A 21,553-nucleotide genomic window follows, 5' to 3' on the forward strand; every position below is an offset into this window, starting at 1 on the left:
ATCAGGACCTTAGGATGCAAAGGGTTTTCACACTGCCCCCATCAACCTCGCCCCTGCTGGGACACAACATGTGCCATTTAGTGTTACATTGTGTCCTTGGCCCAAATTACTTTCTGGGGTATTCTGTTATGACGCTGCTCCTTTTCCTCCTGTTTATTTATTTTCTTTCAGTGGGCAGACATCAGACTTCCATGAAGCCAGATTTCGACCACATATGTGACCAAACAGTTGTTGGACCTGGAACTCAGCTAACCATGCTGGTTTTTGACTTTTCTCCTCCTCATGGACTGTTTTATTATGAGTGCAAGTCAATGCTTGCATATGGTTCCATGTATATTCCCAGCAGGCCAATTTTCTTGAGACCTATTTCCCACGTTTGGTTTGGCGCTGTAAGCAATTAAGTTCCCCGATCTCCTGCTAGGCCCCGCTCCTTCGCTTCAGCGAGCCTTCGCCCGTCCTTCATGTGCCCCAGTCACTGCCCCCTTCTGAAATTGCTCCTCCCCCAACTCCTTACCTGTTGCTTCTCCAGCGGGTCTTCCGTCCTCTTCCTGCTCCTCCCCATCAATGCAGAGAAAGCACGTGCAGAAATCCCAGCAGACCAAGGGTCGCCAGCCTCCTTTCTCTCTTCTCCTCCTCCTGTGCTTACAATTCCCTTAAAATCCCCACACCACTGATCTCCTCAGGCGTTCTTATCTGGGGCATTCTCCCCTCCCAGTTGGCGGGGCTACCTGGGAAAGTCTGCATGTGTGTGTTTTGTTCTCTTTGTGGGACCAATCAGAACTAAATAAGAGTTTTAACTCAGGTAATATGTGTGTAGGAACGAGGGTGTCCCCGGTACTCTGGACCAACGCTAAGAGTGAAAGATTCCAGTAGAACCCTAAAGTAAGGGGAGGAACAGAGCAGAGCACCTACATCAGCCAATCTGCAGATGATGGTATTGCCACCAGGAAGAGGTTTGCTTCAGAAAACCAATAATCTCTGCTTCCTGGATGAAATATAAAGGAGCATATTGTAAACCGCCGAGGTCCAGGGGCTGGTCCCAAGGAGATACTGTGCAGTTTAACAATATGCAAGCCTTCATGAGTCTAGCAACTACAGATTCCACTATGTCCAGTCAGACACATAGACCTAATGGCTAACTACTGGATTCTTAAGGTAAATACCAAAAAAAACTCCCTGTACCCTTAAGGAGGAGAGGAGAAAGAGTGGAGTTGCTTTGAGCTGAACCACCCTGAAAGGTGAAGCAATTCATCCCATAAGCCTGCCAGGGGGGTAAACATCTAGAGAGCTGAAGGGTATCTGCTGCGTCTTTTGATTATCCTAAACTCAGGATTCGCTGCTTCTCAACCTGAGTTTGATCCTTGAGGACGAGGATGGGGAGCTATTTCCAAGAATCAAATATGTGCCGTCTTCTGCCTCTGAAAGAAGATTAATCAAGGGAGTCTGGGCTAATTCAGGGCAACAAAGATTATCTCAGCCCTCTACAGTCTGCACTTAGCCTAAACCCACAGGTATCGAAGTGTTGGGAGGTAAGGCTTACATGAGTGATCTGGAACATTCTAGAACCAAGGCATCTTCTCCCGACAGTAAAGGATTCTGATATTATAGTGTAGCGAGAAGAGATGATTGTATCACCCTGTACTACCTGCATTTTTCCTGGAAAACTTGTTTTCTGGGGCAGGAGTCCAGGGAAGGGCAAAAGATCCAACTCAGGTGATCTGCAGCTACATTTCAAGACCCCTGAATGTGAACCGCCTGTAAGGTCAGGACATGGGATTGTTCCCATTCCATCGGGTGGGCACCTAAGCTGGTAATGGGGAGAATGGTTAATCGCATTAGGCCTTCGTCCATACTGGTTAACCCTCAGTGGCCAATTACTCTGCTCTGGAAAGGAAGACGGGCCTGGAAAAGTGCAGACAACCCCTTCACTTGTATAATTGGTGACTCTGGCTGTTCTCCCATCTGCCATGTGTAGAGAGAGTACTCAGAGTAGTACCCCATCCCAGTCTGCTGGCATCTGTTTCCAATATCAATGCTCGAGGATGATCCAGCAGGGCCCCTGTTTTTTGGAACTCCTTCTTTACCCACCAATTTAGATCTGCCCCAATATCTGCTGAGAAAAAAACGTGGAAGTTGTAATCTTACTATGACTAGTTCCAGTGCTTGGCCCGATGTGGAACTAGAGGTTTGAATGATGAGAGCTCTGTCCCAGGGAACACAAATAAATCAAAGGTTTCGGCCAGATCACCCTGGATGGTCAACCAATCCCTTTGCGGATGCTGAGTGGGAAGAAAAAAGGGTTAATTGTTGTTTTCTTAATTTGATTTGCCATGATGCTGGAAGGAAACGCCGACCAAGGTCATTCGGTAAATTGAACTATAGAACCCTACGATCAGAGAAAGGAGCATGATTAACTTTTTGAAGATGACTAAAAGCCCCAGACTCCTCAGTCCCTAACACACAGGCCAATGTGTATGGAAGCCCTCGTTTGGTCACGACCCATCAGGTGGCCTAGGAGGGGCTGGAGAAACATACAATCCAGATGTAACCAGCTCACCACTGTTAACATCATTTTAGTGAACATTCTGGATCCCAATATGAGGCTGAAGTGGAGAACCACGAATTGGAAGAGATGCCTGAGATATTTCCAGTTCCTCTTCTGAATAGGCATGTGGGGGTACGCATCTTGAAAATCTTACTTATTTGCGTGTGTCACAGTTTAAATTACACTTTTCACACGAAAGAAAACATACCAATTACATACCATACAATAGAAAATTCATAATTTTAAAACCAATTTTACAAAAGATAAAACAGCAATACATAGAGAAATTTCTTGTGCCATTAGAATATGATGCCACAACAGTTGATAACAACTCCTCATGATGTAAAGAAAAAACAAACAAGGCTCGTCTTCCTCGCTTCCAGATCGGCTATGGACCCCGCCAAGGACCAATTCCAGGCATTGAGATGACAAATACCCACCCACGTAAAGGAATGCTGATTTCTGTGCCCCAGAATCTCCAGTACCAGAGCACTCCTAGCTGACACAATTACCTTTGTAGTTTCTGTGATGTGCAGTTACAGGATACCATTTTGGTCTCTGGTAAGGAGTTATGGCATGAGGAGGAGAGGGCCTGCTATCAAAGGAGAACAAAGTTTTAAAGTATATTTCTGGGGAGGTATGGGAAATCCTCAAATGAGTGAGGTTTGGGACCAGGGAAGTTGACCCAGGGAAATGGAGAGGATTCATTTTACTGACATTGAATGCATATTCCATGAGTCATGACCAATAAGGAGGTCTCTTGTTTGCTGGCAGTACGTTTTTACCTACTCTGAACTTACCTTGTTTCATATTTTCCTCATAGGGATGGATGAACGAGATGTATTCCTATGATCCAGAGATGTATCATCCGTCTTTAACGCACTCAGTGTTTGTGACCTTGGACGGGTCCACCATGAAGCTTTCCTATCCCAAGACTAATGTCCCACGACGGGCAACTCAAGAAGAGGAGAGCCTGGACACAACCTTCACTAGCCACCGATCTTATGACTTGACCAATGCAAAGGTAAAAAATTGACCCTAACAGGTTTTATTTATTTGTGAGGCCATAAGATTTTATTTATGTGTGCCTATATAACAAAAACGGATTTTATTATGTGGGTTCTCATTTGATCCCTTCCGCTGCACCCAAACATCAATATTGTTATCTATAATCTTCTTCAGATATCTAGGACCCATATCAAATTCTAAAAAGAACATCTCGCGTTTCTCTGAACACTACTGGAAACTGGTGAAAAATTATATTTTTGCATACCATCAAAATGTGAATGTGTAACACTATTTTACATTTTTTGGTGGCTTTTGAATGTAGATTTTTCACTTGATTTTCCCTTTGAGTTGTGTTATGTTAAGCAGTATTTATAAAGTTCACCGTTTGCCTTGCTTTTTGGCAGGTGCCTTCATAGAGCAGCTGAAGAGCTGTGTAAATACCCTCACACACACTCCCTAGGCTTCGAACGGCCAGGTTCCATAGACAGGAAAGCCCCGATAGAACTACCAGAGCTCTTCAATGAGGGTGCACTTGAGCTGAGGCTTCTCTGAGCGTACTTACCAGACTGCCTGAAGTTCTTGCGACCTGCTTTGGCTTCATGTGTATAGCCATGGTGGTGTGGAAGGCTGGTCCCTCTGGGGCTGTGCTAAGCTCTTCTGGGCGTCATCTTTAAGGTCCATCTGATTTGCAAGCCTGTAGTTACCACCCTTTTAAACAAGGGCGGAAGGGATGATCGTGTATGCTTCAACAATGGACTCCTTGGAGAGGCATTAACACTGGCCCACTGCCACTTGAAATCTAGCCGTAATGAAATTGGACCAAGAGGCAGTATCGGAAATTGAGTTTGGGCTGATGGAATTACTGCCAAACTCGTAATGGCATGGCCGTAAAATAGCTCATTGACGTAAGAACTTGCCCAAGCATCTCTGTTCTGCATGCAGGTTCGAATCCCAAATTGCGGTGTAATTATTAATATGTTTAAGACAGCATGCTCTGTAACAGTCACAGCAACATTGTATGCGTTTATATTTTACCTTTAAGTCTGATAATGGTCGAAACGATTAAACTTGTTTGTCCTTTTTGGGATGGAAACTACGGGCTGTCTTGTTCAAGGAGTGCTTTCTTCAGAATAATGAGGGGAATTAACATTTTGTTAATAAATCTAAAATAATGATACTATTCTGCATAGCATGTTTCTACCAGGATTACATGCTGTAGTTCTTCACAGATGGTTTTGGGACATTTAAAGAATGGCCACTTCATATCTATGACGAGTCCCTTAACAGTTATGAACAAATATTTAAAACCAAAACATTAAAGGGAAGTCAAATTTGACTGACTGTTTAGAACATATAATTCTTTTCAATTTAATTTTAATGCAAACATTAAAAGAAGAGAAGTTGAGTTGGCCTGTGACATTCTTGGTTTTTATAGATTACTGCTGCAGATAAGCAAACTATGCAACACATAGGCATGCAGGTCTATACCTTACATATGCTGATGACAACAGGCATGTGAGGTATCAACTGGCATTAGGTGGCATTACTATGGCATGTGTGGCTGGAGTTAGCATGTGACGGCAGCACCAGAACATGTGCGGCTGACCCTTACATGTGGTTACTCTACCAGGCACATGAGACATTGACTGGCATTGTATGTCACTGCGGGAACACATGACGCTTCACTTGGTAAATAAGTGCAGCACCTGGACATGTGAGTCTATACCTTGCCAACTGTAACTGCACTTGGCATAAGAAGGCAATACCAGCATATGTGAGTACCTTACATGTGGTGACTGTGAGCACATATGAGGCATTAACTTGCATTAGATGGCATTTTTGGGACATTTGAGGCTGCACTTGGTATATCATAGCAGCATCTGCAAAGTAGAGTCTGTACATTACATTATCACAATTTCTGCCACCCGAGGCCACATTTGCCATGTAAAGGCGCCCCTAGGGGCGTGGGGCTAAATGTACCGTATGATGACTACACCTGGCCTGTGGAGCTAAACTAGAATAGATCTGCATTAATTTGACATAACCAGCTTACTCATGTTTAAAGGCACTGCACATAGCCTAGGTTGGTTCTACTGGGATTTCCCCTCGCATATAGTGACCCATTTATTGACATATTAAGGCAGAACCCTAGTTAAAATATGGTTTGTAAACTAGTATTATAGCTGCTTTACTTGCTATTTGCAATTTTTCTTGTCTTTGGGCCTCATTACGGGTCCGGCGGTAAGCGTGCTGGTGATACCGGCGGTTTGCCTCTGGACCCGTACATATTTACCAGCGACTGACTTCCCGGTAACACCGTGGGATTACAACCCCGGCGGACCGGAAAGTCAGGCTCCAGCAAATTGTAAGTCCCCTTTCCCATGGGAATGGGGACCACGGAAGCACAATGGGGACCACTGTTGTTAACGGTGCCGGTGCTTCCCTGAAAGCTCTGCGGGCGGGTGCTGTCCCGCCCGGCTGGTCTGACCTGCCGGGCGGGAGGGCATCAGCCTGGTAGAGTTGGAGTGTGCCAGTCCGGAAACAACAGTGCCAATAAGCTTACCGGCGCTGCTGTTTCCGGACCGGCACGCTTAATGTATATTACATGTACAGTATCACTTCATGTAATTGCATCAGGATCAACGGTCATGTAGCGTCACTCCATGTGATGTCAGTAGGATTAAGAGATATCACTTCCTATGATGTCAACATACATGTGACGTCAATTTCGCTACCCCTGCTATTTTGCATTTTATTAGAGGATGTCCGTGTTGGGTATCAAAGAAAAGAGCATTATCTGCTCTTTCCTAGATACCCAAATACCCAAATATCTGTGAACCGGCCCATCTGCTCCAGCAGACTTTGATAACTCTTTACGGTACTGGCGTGCTGGCAGCCATTACATTCATGTCTATATCTCTATTCACTCTGTAGGTCTTTCTTTTCCCGATGGGCCTTGCACGAAAGAGAATATGGAACAAGAAGTATCCCATCTGCATTGTGTTTGTCAATCAGGAGGATCTGACCTGCAGGGGTGCAGCTGAATGGGAGGCCTTTGCCCAAAGAGAAGAAGGCCAGGGGCAAAGCTCATTGCAAGGACAAGAGGGTGCCATAAAACCTCCCGGGGATGCCAAGGAGGTGCCAGTATACCTGTTCGGGAGAACAGGGCGAGAAAAGGAGGAATGGTACCAGCACCTGTCTGCTGCCTCCAGACAAAACCCCAGGGATAAACAAAGCTCCAGCAGAAGTGAAGCCAGATTAGGTAAAGTACTGCACCCGGACTATGTTTCATTTCAGTTTGTGCCTGCGCCATGAAAGAACTGTGCTGCTGCCAACTAACTCTTTCTAACCAGAAAGCTATTTTTGACTGTTCAGCTCTTGTAAAAGACTGGTTTCAGTTTGTAATCCCAGACCACCCCTCCCCACCCCACAGCGCTGGAGGAATTGGAATACCTCTCTGTCCCTATTTGCCACTTCAAAAGAATAGAGTATACGTACAAATATTGCCAGTGTGTTTTTCTGGTTTGTAGAGAATAGAGAAACTTGCAGTTCATAAGGGGGGCATGTACAGGGTCACGCTATTCATCGAGTCCCAACAAAAACTTGAACTGATCATATCAGAAGCAAATTCCTGCCGTGAGAGAATGTCTAGAGTTTGTCTAAAAGATACATTAAGCATAATCCCCCATAAAACGTATTACAAAATAACGAGGCTGTTTGATCGAAATTTCGATTTTTTTGTTGGCCTTTTTAAAGCAAAAAAATAGATGGTGGTGGGGTAAGGGAATAAAATAAGGAAGGGGGAATGTGGGGGGATGCCATGGTCAGCCCCCTATTTTTTTTTTTTAACGTACAAAAAAAGAAAAGGACTTTATGAAATTCGCCCGAAAACAAACGTGCCCTTTTCAGCCTCGGTATTTTACATTTGGTATTTCAACATAGAACCAAATTAAGCACTATACTATGAGACCTTTATTCAAAAAGTAATACCTCCTTTGAGCACATCCAGTAAATGCACATACAAAGTAAAGCTGTTCTTATGGATTCATATAAGATTGTATGGGTTTATCGAGTAAGGGTTTGGGGTCAGGTTAGCTTCGGGGTCTTCCAGTCCAGATGTGCTCGCTAATAGTGATACTACGTCTAACAGCACAAACAATAATGAAGAGAGGGCACAGCGATATCGATTAGCCACATATTAAACATTCTCCGTTCCACATTCTCTGATGGTCACTGAGGGTCTGGACAGCCTGTCCCACAAATGTTGAGGCAGCAAGGCAAGACAGGAGGTTCTGGGCAAAGATGCTGCAAAATGGGACTTAAGGTTTGTGCAAATTCCTTAATCACATTCCCTAATGAAGATGACAGATTTAGGCTTACCAAAGCGGAATCTACTGGAACGTTTGCACTCGTAAAAAACACCTATTTCTGGACCAAATGGTAAAGGGTACTGAAGACCCCAGACCCTCTGCTAGAAATCTGCAAGGAAAAGCTTTTCCTTCTCCGGTCCAACCTTGATGGATTATTATGCATTAGCGGACTTCTGGCAGTGTTTCACTCACTAGGATGCATTCCCGACTATTCCCTTCCTCATTCTGAAGTTGTAGAAGCTGTGATGAAGTCACCAGGTACTAGTCAGTGATGTTCCGAGGAGGAAACCTCCAGCGAATGAACAGGAAACTGCACTGGTATTAAAGGTTTGAGAGGACAGTTAAGCTTTCAGCTGGATTGCCATCTTCTCAAACCCTGGACAGGTGGCAGAGGATGCCCCGGATTCTTGCTTGTGGTACCTGTGGAATCATCAGACAGAATTTATTTTCCGGGCAGTAAGAGGTGCTTTACCCTTGAAGGCCTGTGTCAAAATGGAGAGCCTTAGGAAAGGGGTGAAGAATCACTTTGCTGTGCCATGGTGTACAAGTACCTTCAGATTGAGTCAACCCGTGTTTTTATTTTTTATTTCATTTATTTAATGTATTTCTATCGCACGAGACGAAAAGCCCAGAGGCATAAGGGGCACTTAAAACATGACAAACAAACACTCAAACAAATAACTGGAACCAGAGAGACCATGGAAGTCAGAGCATGTGATGTAGGTCAGCAGAACAGCCTGATGGTACTTCAGTGACACCATGAGGTTTTAACATGGGTGTCGATTGAGATTGTAGTTTCTGGATTGTAGTTTTTGTAATCAAGAAGACGGAGGACAGACTAGCAATTCACTTTGACTAGCCTCAGATGGGTAGTAAACAAAATAAACTTTGCCTTGACAGAGATGTTAGACCAAGCAATGACTGTGTACATGTCAACAGCACAGTTGGAAATACAGTCACATAGTGCATCCCTTTCCTGCAGTACCTGGAGTCCCTGGTAGATAGTTGAAGTGCGGCATAGAGCTCTTTAGGAAAGCCTCCTTTCGCCACCATATCATAAGAAACTTCCCGCAGTAAAACAGTCCCTTTCCTTGGATCCATGGGAATGGCCAACGAAAACAAATTGGTATTGGTCTCGTATCATGCACTTGTGTGGGTGTTAGGAAAAAAGCAGCAGCTTCTGTGATAAATCCTGTAGTGGGAGGCAGCACTGTTTTTTTGAGGCCCTCCAGCTGCGTTAACAGCCACAGAGAAGCAAGGGGCATTATTGATGACTATGGGCCGTTAGCAGATGGTACATCCTTCCACAGAGGGGTTTCCACCATTATCCCCCACTGGTAAACATCAAGAGTTTTAATGGCAATAGGTTTGAGGAGAGTAAATGGATTACGGTTAGGCCCACATTCCAAATTTTCCACCAAAAGCAAAAAAAGACAAAAACATTGGCCACCATAAAAACAGAGACAGGGGCTCCAGGAAAATCCCCTCTTCCATTTTCATGGCGACTTTGAAAGGCACAGATTTAGGGAATGAAAGGGTCATACGACCATGGTGCTGCAACATTATTTAAGGTAAGTGATTTATTTAGAATGTCAGGGTAATGTAGGGAGCGGACAGTGAAAAGAAAGAAATAGGAGTGAAACCTTGATAGCCAATAGCTTGCTTGGAACTAAGTTTTATACAGTTAGGTAAAGCACATGATCGCACCAACTTGATTTGTGGGATTAACCTCCATGAAGGGAGGATAGCTCAGGGGCAATGTGCTCGCCTTGGAAACAAGACGACACGGAGCAACATAGGTTCGAGTCCGCGCTTGCTTAGAAACCTCTGGGTATTACGTGTGTTATAAGTAACCTGCCATATCATAAATGCTAATAGGCAGTAAGTGCCAATGCGCACCAGCATTTACTTTAGGTGAAATCTGGAAGACAGGTTGTTAAGAACCTGACATTCTGGGGGTGTGACTGGGAATACTGTCCAACAAGGTCCCACCCGAGTCAGCCTATCATGTAATCTATTGGTTATATCCCAGCTAGTGCCTCGGCTACACTCCTGCAGACAGGTAGACCTCCCCCAAGAGCTGTGCTGGCTCTTAAAGGGCAAAGAAATAGAAGGCAAGACTCTAAGGAAGGGCTGGGTCTATGCTGTTGGAGCAAACAGAACATTTTCCTTCATCGCCGTGCATGAATTTACCATCCACAACAGTTGTTTTAGTAGGTTTCCTTTAGATCCAGTGAACCTAGTTACTAGTGTTTATTTAACAATCCCATATTTTCCTATTTAAGGAAATTATTCATGTTTAATCTGCTAATACAAGCATGCATTATTCATCAAAGAAAGATAAAATACCTTTAGCATTGAACGCAAGCACAGCATTTGCTTGAATTCAACATACTCCTGGCACCTTCATTTCAAATCAAGAACCACACTATACTTTTTATTATTTTTTTAAAATATGTAGGCAATTTACATCTAGATTAAATATTAGGGCACCTGGCAAAGCCCTGAAAAACCCAGGTAGGTATATTCGAATAAACAAAAACAAAATTTCAGGGTGAGATGTCACACCACTCCAGCATTCTGAACATATATCACAGTCACTGGAAATACATTTTTTTTCACAAATGTGTTTTAATAACATCTGGATAAAAACTGATAGGGATAGAGCACCCAGAGTGTTTGAGAACACAATACAAATAAGTATTATCCAGTGGACAGAACTGGATCTCAATGCAAACAACAACAACAGCAAAATGTTACTCTTGTTCGATTATAACACTTGTGCGGTCACAGGAACAAACATAAACTTAATTTCATGAACATATATACAGTAAATCATAAAGAAAAACCACAATGCTAAGATTGTGCATTGTTCAGGTGGTGTTTAACATCGACACAACAGTGTTTCGGCCTAAAGGAGCTGTGAAGTGCAGCTTGGTGGACAGGCCTTCATCAGGACGTGTGATGGAACCAATGGTAGTCCCGGGATCTCTATCTAAAAACAACAAATGGAGTGTAGTGAGTGGAAAGGTGACCTCGAATATAAAATGATAATTCAATAAGCTCCTACTGGATGCTTCATTGCATAACAAAGGAAAAAGCTCCCTATTAGAGGAGCTATATTCTTACCAAAGACTTATCCAGTGCAAGGGTAAGCGAGCAAATCCATCATAAGTATAGATGTCTAGACGGCATTGAATGTGTCGTAAGGGAAACAAGTGTGTACCTGTAACGACATATGAGGGGCTGTAAGTGAATTTGTACAGATCCTAATGTCATATATAATAAGACGGAAAAAAGGTAGAATCTTACCTCAAACGGTAAGGAATGTTTTCAAAGTTGATAAAGGTGAAGACAATTCCTGCAGATGGTATCTGCTAAGCAAGATTGTCCAACAGTGACAACGCCTGTGTTTAAATCAAACACATGGGTAAGCCAAACTGCGTTGCTAAAGCTCATATTAGTACATGTAACAACTACAAAGTTGCGAACATGATGAGTATTCTAAAATGACCCATAACACCAGTACGGAAAAAAGCACATGAGTATCCCAAAACGGCGTAACTAACAAACGTGTGTTACAAGAGCCAAAAATGCTCATGATGGAGGAAGCGACTGCTATATAGACGCAAGTATGGTCAGCTTTCCAAAATACCCCCAAAACATTGACACGAATCGAACTAACTTCTGTGAATCGAAGTGTTCGTCGCTGCTGAGAGGCGCGGCGTCCGCTCTGAACGCGGAAAAGGGCTGTGTAAATGAAACCGTAAACTAGGCAACCATGGGTAATCAAGCCCATGGATCGCGTTGATAGGTTCCGTGGTGGCGCGCCTACAGTGGGGCGTCATGTAAAGATGTGGCCAATGCCCGACTGCCACGAAAGCCAGGAGGCGGGCCAGAGGGGTACTTACTGCAAGGGAGTAGCAAAGTGCGCAAGCTATTCGTCGCACTCAGCAGACGTGTGCGCACCGTGGGCCTCTAATCGTGTGAAGCTAGTGCTCGTAAAGAGACAGAGTGTATGAGAGGCGCATGGGCAGTGTTGCATGCGCTCGCACGAAGTGTGCAAGACGCTGTGTCCAAAGTGTGCGCACCTGGCTGATGACGGACAGTGACCCCGCCCTTCAATAATCGCTGACATCGAATCTTGTTGCGAGAGGCAGCATGTTGCAAGTGCTGTCATAGGTAAAACAACGACTAGTCACATCACCTAAACCTAGAGACATGTGCCCCTGTCGGCACTGTATGGCGATGTGTGTGCGGAGCATGTAAATGCAAGTGCGGACACAAGAACTTTAACAGCATGATCTAGAAATGATAACCAGAATCACAATCATGGACACGGAATCGCAATCATGTATACTTGGATCAATTGTCAGGGACAGATCTTAAAGAACTTTTCAACCAACATTGTGACAATTGTAACACAAAATGGATGTCGTCATATAGTTAATCAGTGGTAAAGAGGTAACAGACACTTCCAATCAAAGGCCGTACATGATGATGTCATTAGGCATGGCAAGGTATCAATGTCACTAAACATTAAAAAATTAATCATTTATGAGAAACAGCACGTCCTACAGTGAATAACTCAAAATCCATGAAGGTGGGTTTATAGTGTGTTAGTAGTTGCCTTTGTATGGGCTTTGAGTTTTGTGGTTGGGGAGTTGTATATATATGGAGTACTGAGGTTTTGGGGAGACGGTGTTCGGATTAGATCTTTTAGGTGTTTGTGATGGTTAGTTGATAGGGATTAGTGTGTTGGGTTGTGGGGTCATAATGGGCTTGCAGTATTTGATTCTGGGAATATTCTTTTTTACCTGATCTGGATGTGGGGGGTGGGTGGTAAAAAGGGAATTCACATGATCTAGATTGATTTTGGGGGGGGGAATATTATTGTGAATTACTTTATATAAGGTTTGGGTTGGAGATACGTCTCTGGTGGGTATGGTTCAGAATGGTTTACTTGATGTATATAATAAGGCATGTGTTAGGTCCGCTGCTTATCGGACTAGTTTTTTTGTGCAAAGCTTGTACTTTCTATCTGTTTGTTCGTTTAAATGTTTTGTTGTTGTTGTGTCTATGTACTTTTTTGTTTTTATTTTTTGGAACTCTGCCTTTGACCTTGATGGTTACTGCTCCTATGATACTGTTCTAATTTGGGAGTTATGGTTGCGTTAACTTTTGTTTCTTGGAATGTTAAGGGGATTGGGAATGTTGTGAAACGACGCAAGGTTCTAGCAAGATTGTGGAGGAGTGGTGCTGATGTAGTGTTTCTTCAAGAGACTCATCTGGACGAACAAACTGAAAATTACTTAGCCAACTCGAAATATTCTAGAGTGGTCTCGAATTGTTATGATTCTAAATCTAGAGGGGTAAGTATCTTGTTTAGGAAAGGCTTGTTGTTTAAGATTGAAAAGACAGTTATGGATGGGGAAGGTAGAATCCTGTTACTTGATGTGCTCCTTGATGGGAAAAAAATGACATTTGGATCTGTGTATGCGCCATGCTCGTGAGCTGTTTCTTTTCTTGATCAATTGAGCCTTTTGTTGGATGGTATGGAGGGTGATTCATTAGTGTTGGGTGGTGACTTTAATCTAGTGATGGATAGTAAGAAGGATCGTAGATCAGAGTGTAAATATTATAATGAGAAGATTAGTGAGGAACTCAGGACATTTGTGTTCAAATACAATCTTATTGATATATGGAGGGAACTTCATCATGGTTAAGAAGAGTTTTCCTTTCATTCGCCTGTTCATGATTCTTTCTCCAGAATTGATTACTTCTTTATTAGTATGGCTTTGAGTGATCAATATTTAGTATTTGTACCGGTTTCTACCCGCTTGCCGATGAGTGTTTTCAGCCAGCCCTGCATCACATCATGCACATGTCGTGACCTTTGCCCTCCTGCTTTCCTTTCACCACGTCCTGAGTGTGCGCGTGCGTTGCAAGTGTCCATCTTGCTTTACAGGTAGCAAAGCAAGATTGACACTTGTTTTAATCCAAAATCGCTTTCAGACTTTACACTTGGCAGGTATCAATCTTATAAATGTAGCTTTCTGGAGCTCTCTGGCTACTGGTCTGACTTCGTGAGTAGGGAGTTTATATTTGAGGGGCAGGCAATGTCTGGCTTTAAGTCTGCTGCTTCTAGCAGTTTGTTCATTTCTAAATGCCCACGCTTTCTTATCTAATGCAAGCTTAGAGTTGTAATAGTGCTACCATAAAATGTCCCCTTTCGACTTTGCAGATTCAATAGATTTCTAATATTTCGTAATAATTCGTACGTGTTAGTCCATTTTAGCTCCGTCAGCTATATTGAATTAGATCACATCGATTAATGCTGCATGAAATGCATGCACTGTTCTCTCCTAGGAGAACAGTAAAACATTGGAATAATGCCAGTCTTATGTCTCAAGAAGCCTAATACCTCGCCCATCAAGTGCTCAGGCGTAAGCAAACATCTTCCTGGAACTATTCCATGTATTGCCCAATGAGCCTGGCTCTTAACAGCTAGCCTTCCAGGTGCTATGTTTTCTAGATGCTTCTAAAAATGGCTGCTTGCCATTCAAAGGCTAAAAGCATATACATCCTAATCAACCCCCAACCCCAAGTACATGTGTGCATTGCTGGGTACTTAGGAAGCATTCGCAATGTAACCATATTTCAACATTTATAATACTCGTTTTATCATGAATTCAAACGTTTAGCAAACCTCCTAGTGGCTTCTCTGTCCAAATAAACATGAAAGCGAATAAGAGTTAATCTTTAAAGTTGAAGTGAACATTAAAGGCCATGAGGACGAAAGAGCATGCCAGATTCAACCAAATCTGGATTTTGTCCCTTCCACATACTTCAGCGCAGAGCATAGTTACCAAAATCTACTAAGAAGCAGCAAGCAGTTCACCCTAGGAATCCATCTAGCACAGTTCAAGCACCCCCCTGAGTTCTCCAGCTCAGCCCTCTTCCTGCTCCTGTTGGAGGAGGTCAGCAGAGTCAGCAGGCCATATCCTGTCTAGGCTAGATGGACAAAACAGAGTGTGGAATCATCATTTCTGATTCTCAGTAAGAGGTGCCTCTTCGTCTAGAGTCTAGACTGTCATTTACATTTTCACTCTTACATGCCTGCCGTCTCACAGTGTCACCCTCTAGTGCCCCACATTGTCCAACATTAGTACTATTTGTTTATTGTAATCCATAGGTGTGTACTTTGGTTTTAAACACGTTTGATTTGCTAAATGTTTGCTGTTTTTACGTTTTCTGGACAGCATTAGTAAATTCCCTAGCTGTTGGAATTGTTATGTAATTGTCTCTGCCGTTGTGTCACTTCTGAGGTGAAGTGCTGTACTCTGTCCAATACTGAAGTAAGACAAGACATGAAGGCATTTTTCCTTTTCGATGGTGATTATCAACACCTAGTTTTTGAGGTCGCTCTGGTTTGAAAACCATCCTTGTCACTACCCACTCTCACCTTCACAGAGTGTAGAAATCAAGACTCTGTCTCTGGGGACTCACAGAATCTTGGAATGTAGGGTGAGGGCCAGACACCTTATGATTGGAATTCACAGTCGTTCAATTTGTTTCCATCCTCCAGGACTGCTTCCAAACCAGCTACCCAGTCCCAGTGGCAGGACGGCTCCAAGCAATGGCAGCAGCAGGGGCAGCACTGAGGATATTCCCGCCCTCTTCAAGCCAAAAGACTTGGCGGGAAATGTCAAGCAGAAGATTCTGCTGGATTATAAAGCCTACATGTCCCGCTGCATCCAAGCGGAGACTTCAAGCCCCCTTCTAAGCCCGTGTCTCAGTGCAAGCAGCAGCCCGACCACCAGAAGAAAGGTAAGCAGAGCCCATGCATTCATTACTAGTAAAACAATGACTAGGAGCACATGTCAAAATGGTGGCCATCCACTTTAGGATCCTCAACTGTTAGGAGAAGATGCATTTTTCCTTATACAGCAAATCACAAATTAGTCATTAGCACGCCTGCTTTTCTTAGCTTGCTGAATTAATCTTCCCAATGATCCTTACCTGGATGACTGCACTGTTTGGTAAATAACCCCCATCATCTTTATGTTTGAGGTCATCTGCTCTTGCCATTGCTCTGGCTAGTTGGACGATTATTTCTCAAAAGTAAACTACTATATCCATCTTCTGGTCTCGAAATATAAATCCACTTACTGATACATCGACAAAACATTTTATTTATGATTACAGTCTACAAACATACATGATCTCTGCAAGATATTTCCAAAATATGCCTGAGCGATCTCATTAAAAACCATGCCAGTAAGAATGTGCCTGCTTTATATTCATTTGCACATACTATTAAATTAAATAATGTGTTTCTCTTTCAAATTCGAGCCTGCCGCTCCTTCTCTCCTCCGGTGCTTTGCACTGACATTTCGGGAGGCATTTTTGTGCAGGGCAGATGAATATGTCTTTTATTTTATGCAGTAAACTTGGACACCAGATTTATGAGGGTTGACATTTGGGGAGGAAGGATAGCTCAGGGGCAACACGTTTGTCTTGGAAGCAAGAAAATGCAGTGCAGCACAGGTTCGAATTCCGATCCCGTGCTTAGAAACCACTTGCTGGTATTAGGTGTGTTAGAAAAGAACAATTATAAAAACAGGCATTTTGCAATCCGCTAACTGCTGGCAGTGTGTTGATGGAATTTCTGAGTGGAAAACATGATCCATTCCAATAAAGGTGTAGATGTGTGTCTGTGCTGGCTGGCACTTGAAGAATCTATTAGACAAAGGGAGTCATGTGATGCCACGTGAAGCCAATCAGACCCACAGACTAGGAGAAAGTACAGAGAATTATGCAATGTGTGATACAGCACCAGGGGATCCAAGAGCGCTCCCCAGGCTAACCAGAAGATTTACAGTACAGGAAATAGCAAGGGCTTCAAAGGGGTCACCAGCAGCCAGAGTAGAGCTGAGCCTGAGAGAAAGAAGCAGGACTTCCACCTGGACCAAAGATGGCCATGAGGCCTCTGAAGTCTCAGACTGCTGCAGAACCCCCAAGTCTGTCCGGAGGCACTACACAACAGAAACCAGAACATAATCACGTCAGGGGCATAGTAGATTGAGGCATGAAGGTGAGGCATCTATGAAGCAGTAAAGAGATAGGGAAACAGGGGAAGCAATCAGCCAGGGGAAAGGACGTCATCAGGACGGCGAGCATACCAACCAGACTCCAGGAGGATCAAGGACTGGGTTTGACTATGATACCGCAACATGTTTGGGGATGCTTGTGGTCTCGTGCAGAAAGGATGTGACCTAGCAGTTTGGGCTGGGCTGCCACTTTGGGGGTGGGACCAGGTCTGATTCGCATATGGTCTTTCCCCTTTTTGTAATGTCTTGGCAGGCGAAGAACGATGGTCTGGAGAGTTGCCCAGAGCAATTGCCAAAGGTTTAAGATTAAATGTAAACCTTCCAGCCATCACCCCTTTGTTTGTGCTAGGTGTGACTAGGCCAGCATGCAGAAGTGATGGACCTGGAGGGCCTGGCGAAGCTTTGGAGCCTGGGAAGCTATTTGTTCTTAGAGGGCTGAGATGCATGAGAGGCTGCAACGCCTGAGACCCTTTAAAGGGCAAGGATTGCTAAACACTGAGCTGGGTGTCATATCCCTGAACAGTTAGCTGGGCAGAGTATCTCTGAAGAGCGGGTTGGGCACTTTATCACTTAAGGGTGGATGGAGTACCATATCCCTTGCAGCAGGAAGAAGTGAGCAAGGGACTATATAACCCTGGAAGGACTGCAAACAGCGAGCTGAACACTATTTACCGGAACACAAAGATTGGGGAAGGGAAACGAGCTGGACGCTATAGTCCTGATACTACAATGAGAGCAAGGAAGCAGGCTGGGTACTATTTGCCTGGGAATTTATTCAAAGTGGATACGCAGAGGGAGACAGACTTCCTATTAGAGAAAGCACCCTGGCACCTTATAGTTGAACCTATCGTGACACAGCCTTCAAGTCCCAGCGAGCAGAGTTTCCCTTGGTAATCACTATTATAGTGGCCCTGGAAACGTTTTCTTTAGGTCCCATCATGCAGCAGCCGTCCTAGTAATCACTTTAGTGGTGACTCTAGGGAATTTGCTCTAAGGTTCCAAGACACAGCTCTTTCTCTCGCTGTAACTTTCTTAATGTTTCTGGTAATGTTTGCCTTCCAGTCCCAGAATGCAGTTGTTTCTATGCCTAATTCACTTTTTTAATGGATCTGGCACCTCGAACTTCCACTCCCAACATGAAGTTCTTTCTCTGCGAATGTTCTCTTTTGTGGGCGCAGGAACTTTGCGTGAAGTCCCAGCATGAAGCTGTTTCCTTTATACTTAATTTCTCCCTTGTCTTCAGGAGTGCCCTCTCTTGGGTCTATCATGCAGCCTTTTCCTCTTATATCAGTTTCTCAATTGGCCCTTGGAACGTTCTCTGTCATATATAACTTGCGCCATTTCCCTTATTTATCCGTTTTTCAGTTGCTTCTTGGAACGTTCTCTCCCATTTGCAGTAGATTGGCTTTCTATCTTTAATCAGTTTCTCAATTGGCTCTGGGGGAATGTTCTCTCCCGGTTCCAGCACACACACCCTTTCTTCTTTTTATCGTTTGCTGAATTGGTTCCAACATGCAGCCCTTCCACCTTGTACCAACCAGCAGCCTTTCTCAATTGAGTCCCCTGTGGTTTTCCTCAGACATGTCCCTTGCACTTGGTTGCACTGAGACGTTCCTCAAATATCTCCGTTACATCCCATGGGATTTAGCTGGGTGTCTCCCTTCCCACTCCAGCGAGTACCTAAAAAATGCTGTCATTCCGCCTCACGCCACTTACTCCTGCCACCAACCAGTTTCTCTCGCACACCGCCAAGCCCAAGCAAAACTTGGCAGGTTAATGTGGTCCCGGCATCTGGCGTTCCCCCATCTCTCGCTATTGACCCTTCGTTGTGGTGTCTCACTCCCATGTCGGCTTTTGGACACCATTCTGACCCTCACTGACTGTTTGCAGCTCTACTAGTGGTCATGCACTCTCCTTGGCGCCCCAGCATGCTCCGGTGTTTCAGCTTTCTTAGAATGTCTTTATTGACAGGTCCTCCTTCCTATTACCTCTCCCAAAGTGCCACTGGGAGTAATTTTCAGGTAATGACGCACAGTCTCCAGAACTGCCTTCCAGATTGTGTCTTCCATATTGATCAAGCAACGACCATCAGCTAAAGAATAAAAGCTTAAGTCAAGTCTCATGAAAAGTAATTGGTTGCTAAACCCAAAATATGCTGCACTTATATTCTTCCGAACTCTAATGGCTGCGTGCCAATGCTTAGGGTTCAAATGGAGGCAACCAATGCTCCACACTTGAGATACAGCTTACATCGACCTATAGCTCTCGACTCATATTGTGCACCTGTGCAATAGGAGCCCCTGACCAGACTCCTTCCTCTGGTACGTGCACTTGTTCATGGGTCATTTCTTTTTACAGCCAACACATGTTTCAAGCCCTTCTGGTCTCCATTTCAAGTCTTGCTTAATTAGTTGCACGTTAAGCTTCCCGAATTAAGTTCTTTGCATGATATTTCTAGGTAAAAAAAATAAGTGTATTTAATCAGTGTAAAACCTGAGTTGATCATGCAGATGAATATAGGTTTTCTTGGTTTTACTGGCTTCTTTTTTAGGTTGAGTTAGTGTCAACAGGCCTTAGCCGGTAGGAAAAGCTGCCCTGCTCTTTAATGGACCTGTAAATGTAGATCCTTTCGGTCTCTTGCCCAGGTTTTGTAGGGCTGAAGTCCTGGACAGTTGGAAACACGTTTTGGCTGTGTCAAGAGTTGAACGATAATTATATGCATGTACTGCAAGGAGGAGTCTGATCACATGTTTACTTCAAGTATTGAGTTTGTTACTTTATGTAAAGTTTGTACTTGAAAAATGTTTTTCTCGCACAAGGTGCTCTTATTACTGAAGTACACACCGGCATTTACGTGCCTTGGTCATAGTCAGCGCAGCGGATGGGCCAGACGGGCACGCAGCCTTCGGCATGCTGGCGGCGTGCCTGTCTGTGCATGTCCGTGTCGCGGCCATGGAGAAGCAGGGACGGATATGTTTTTCTAAACTGCCTATGTGTGCGCTTGCTCCCGCAACAACCATATTTCCATCAGGTTGGAGCCCCAAGTGCAGTATAGCCCTGATTATCCCTTGATATTATTATTAAATACTTGTTCGCTCCTGGCGCACTCAGTTTAGATTAAAACTCTGCTTGAGGAACGTCATCCTGCGCTCCTATGCCTCACCGAGACGTGGCTCCAAGAGAGTTCTGCCCCCTCTCTTGTACAGGCGATACCCACAGGGTTTTGTGTTCTGCGGGCTGATCGCCAGTCATCTTCTCATGGGGGTGGGGTGGCAGTAATTTATAAAGATACATATAAAGTTACCCAACTTGATTGTACCCATGTATTCCCTATGGAAGCCCTCCTTTTCAGATGGTCATTCTCAGTTACTACAATATGTCATGTTCTATTGGTATATCGCCCCTCTGGCTCTCATACCATCTTTTTGGACGGTCTTCCTGATCTATTAGCCAACCTCCAGATGCAATACTCTAATCTAGTTGTATTGGGCGATTTCAATTTGAAATTCAGCTTTCCAAGACCGGCAAAACTAGAATTATTTGCCGACAGTCTGCTTGATTTAGACCTGCATCAGCTAGTTAAAAGCCCGACACACGAATTAGGTAATATGCTAGATCTTATTTTTTCTAAAGAATCCCTTCTGACAATTCAATCGATTGACCCTATTCTATGGTCTGACCATTTTTTAGTCTGTTGCTGGAGGAAAACAGATATAAAATCTGTGACGATACCAGTAAGTAAAATATGGCAACGATCTTGGCGGACTGTCAATACTCTTAGTATGATTACTTCAGTTAGGACTAAATGCAGCGCGGCTCCGCCCGTCTCAATGTCTGTTTTTGCTCAGTCGCTTGTGGAAGCTGCGAATGTAGCTGCTCCACTCCGTCTACTCCAACCACGCAGATTACCATCTGAACCTTGGTTCACGGATATAGCGAAGGATGCTCGCCTCAAACTGTGGCAAGTGGAATGCAAATGGCGAAAAGATCATGACCCAGCAATTAAAATACAATATAGAGCCTGCTCCGCTGCCTATTCTATTACCATCAAAGCAGCTAAAACTCTCTATTATGCAAATACTAATGAGTCCTCTCTGTGCCAGCCTAGAACCCTCTTTTCAACGGTTAAGGGGCTTTCTTCATCAGAGAAATTGACTCCCAAGGCTGTTCCTACTCAAGAGCTATGTAATGCTCTGTCTCAGTATTTTATCTAAAAAATCGATACCATTCGACATAATATTTCTGTGTCACCCACTGTAGCCTCCACCACTACACCTAATACTCGTGCCCATGTTAACCCGGTTCACTCTCCTGCTAAGAAATGGTTGACCGTCTGAAGAGTCTGTTCTTAGTGCTATTCTAAAAATGAAATCCTGTTTCCCTTCGGGTGCCATTCCTTTATGGGTTATGAAGGATATTGCTCCGGAACTTCTTTCGGAGATTGCTACTGCTATTAATGGCTCCTTTCAATTAGGGATGATTCCTCAGGAATTTAAGTCTGCCAGAGTTGTTCCCCT

General features: G+C 44.0%; 1 protein-coding gene across 2 annotated transcripts in view; it reads left to right on the forward strand.

Annotated features, from left to right (window-relative positions):
• LOC138569372 (testis-expressed protein 2-like) overlaps positions 1-21,553 on the forward strand; it is a 436,050-nt gene that overhangs the window by 222,700 nt on the left and 191,797 nt on the right. For both annotated transcript variants that reach the window (XM_069647296.1, XM_069647297.1), the window contains exons 3-5: positions 3,369-3,569; positions 6,488-6,815; positions 15,512-15,753. In XM_069647296.1, coding sequence (XP_069503397.1) covers positions 3,369-3,569; positions 6,488-6,815; positions 15,512-15,753 — 771 coding nt within the window. The remainder of the gene's footprint in view (positions 1-3,368; positions 3,570-6,487; positions 6,816-15,511; positions 15,754-21,553) is intronic.

This window comes from Ambystoma mexicanum, chromosome 2q (assembly GCF_040938575.1).
Source record: "Ambystoma mexicanum isolate Mex_15411 chromosome 2q, UKY_AmexF1_1, whole genome shotgun sequence".
NCBI lineage: Eukaryota > Metazoa > Chordata > Amphibia > Caudata > Ambystomatidae > Ambystoma > Ambystoma mexicanum.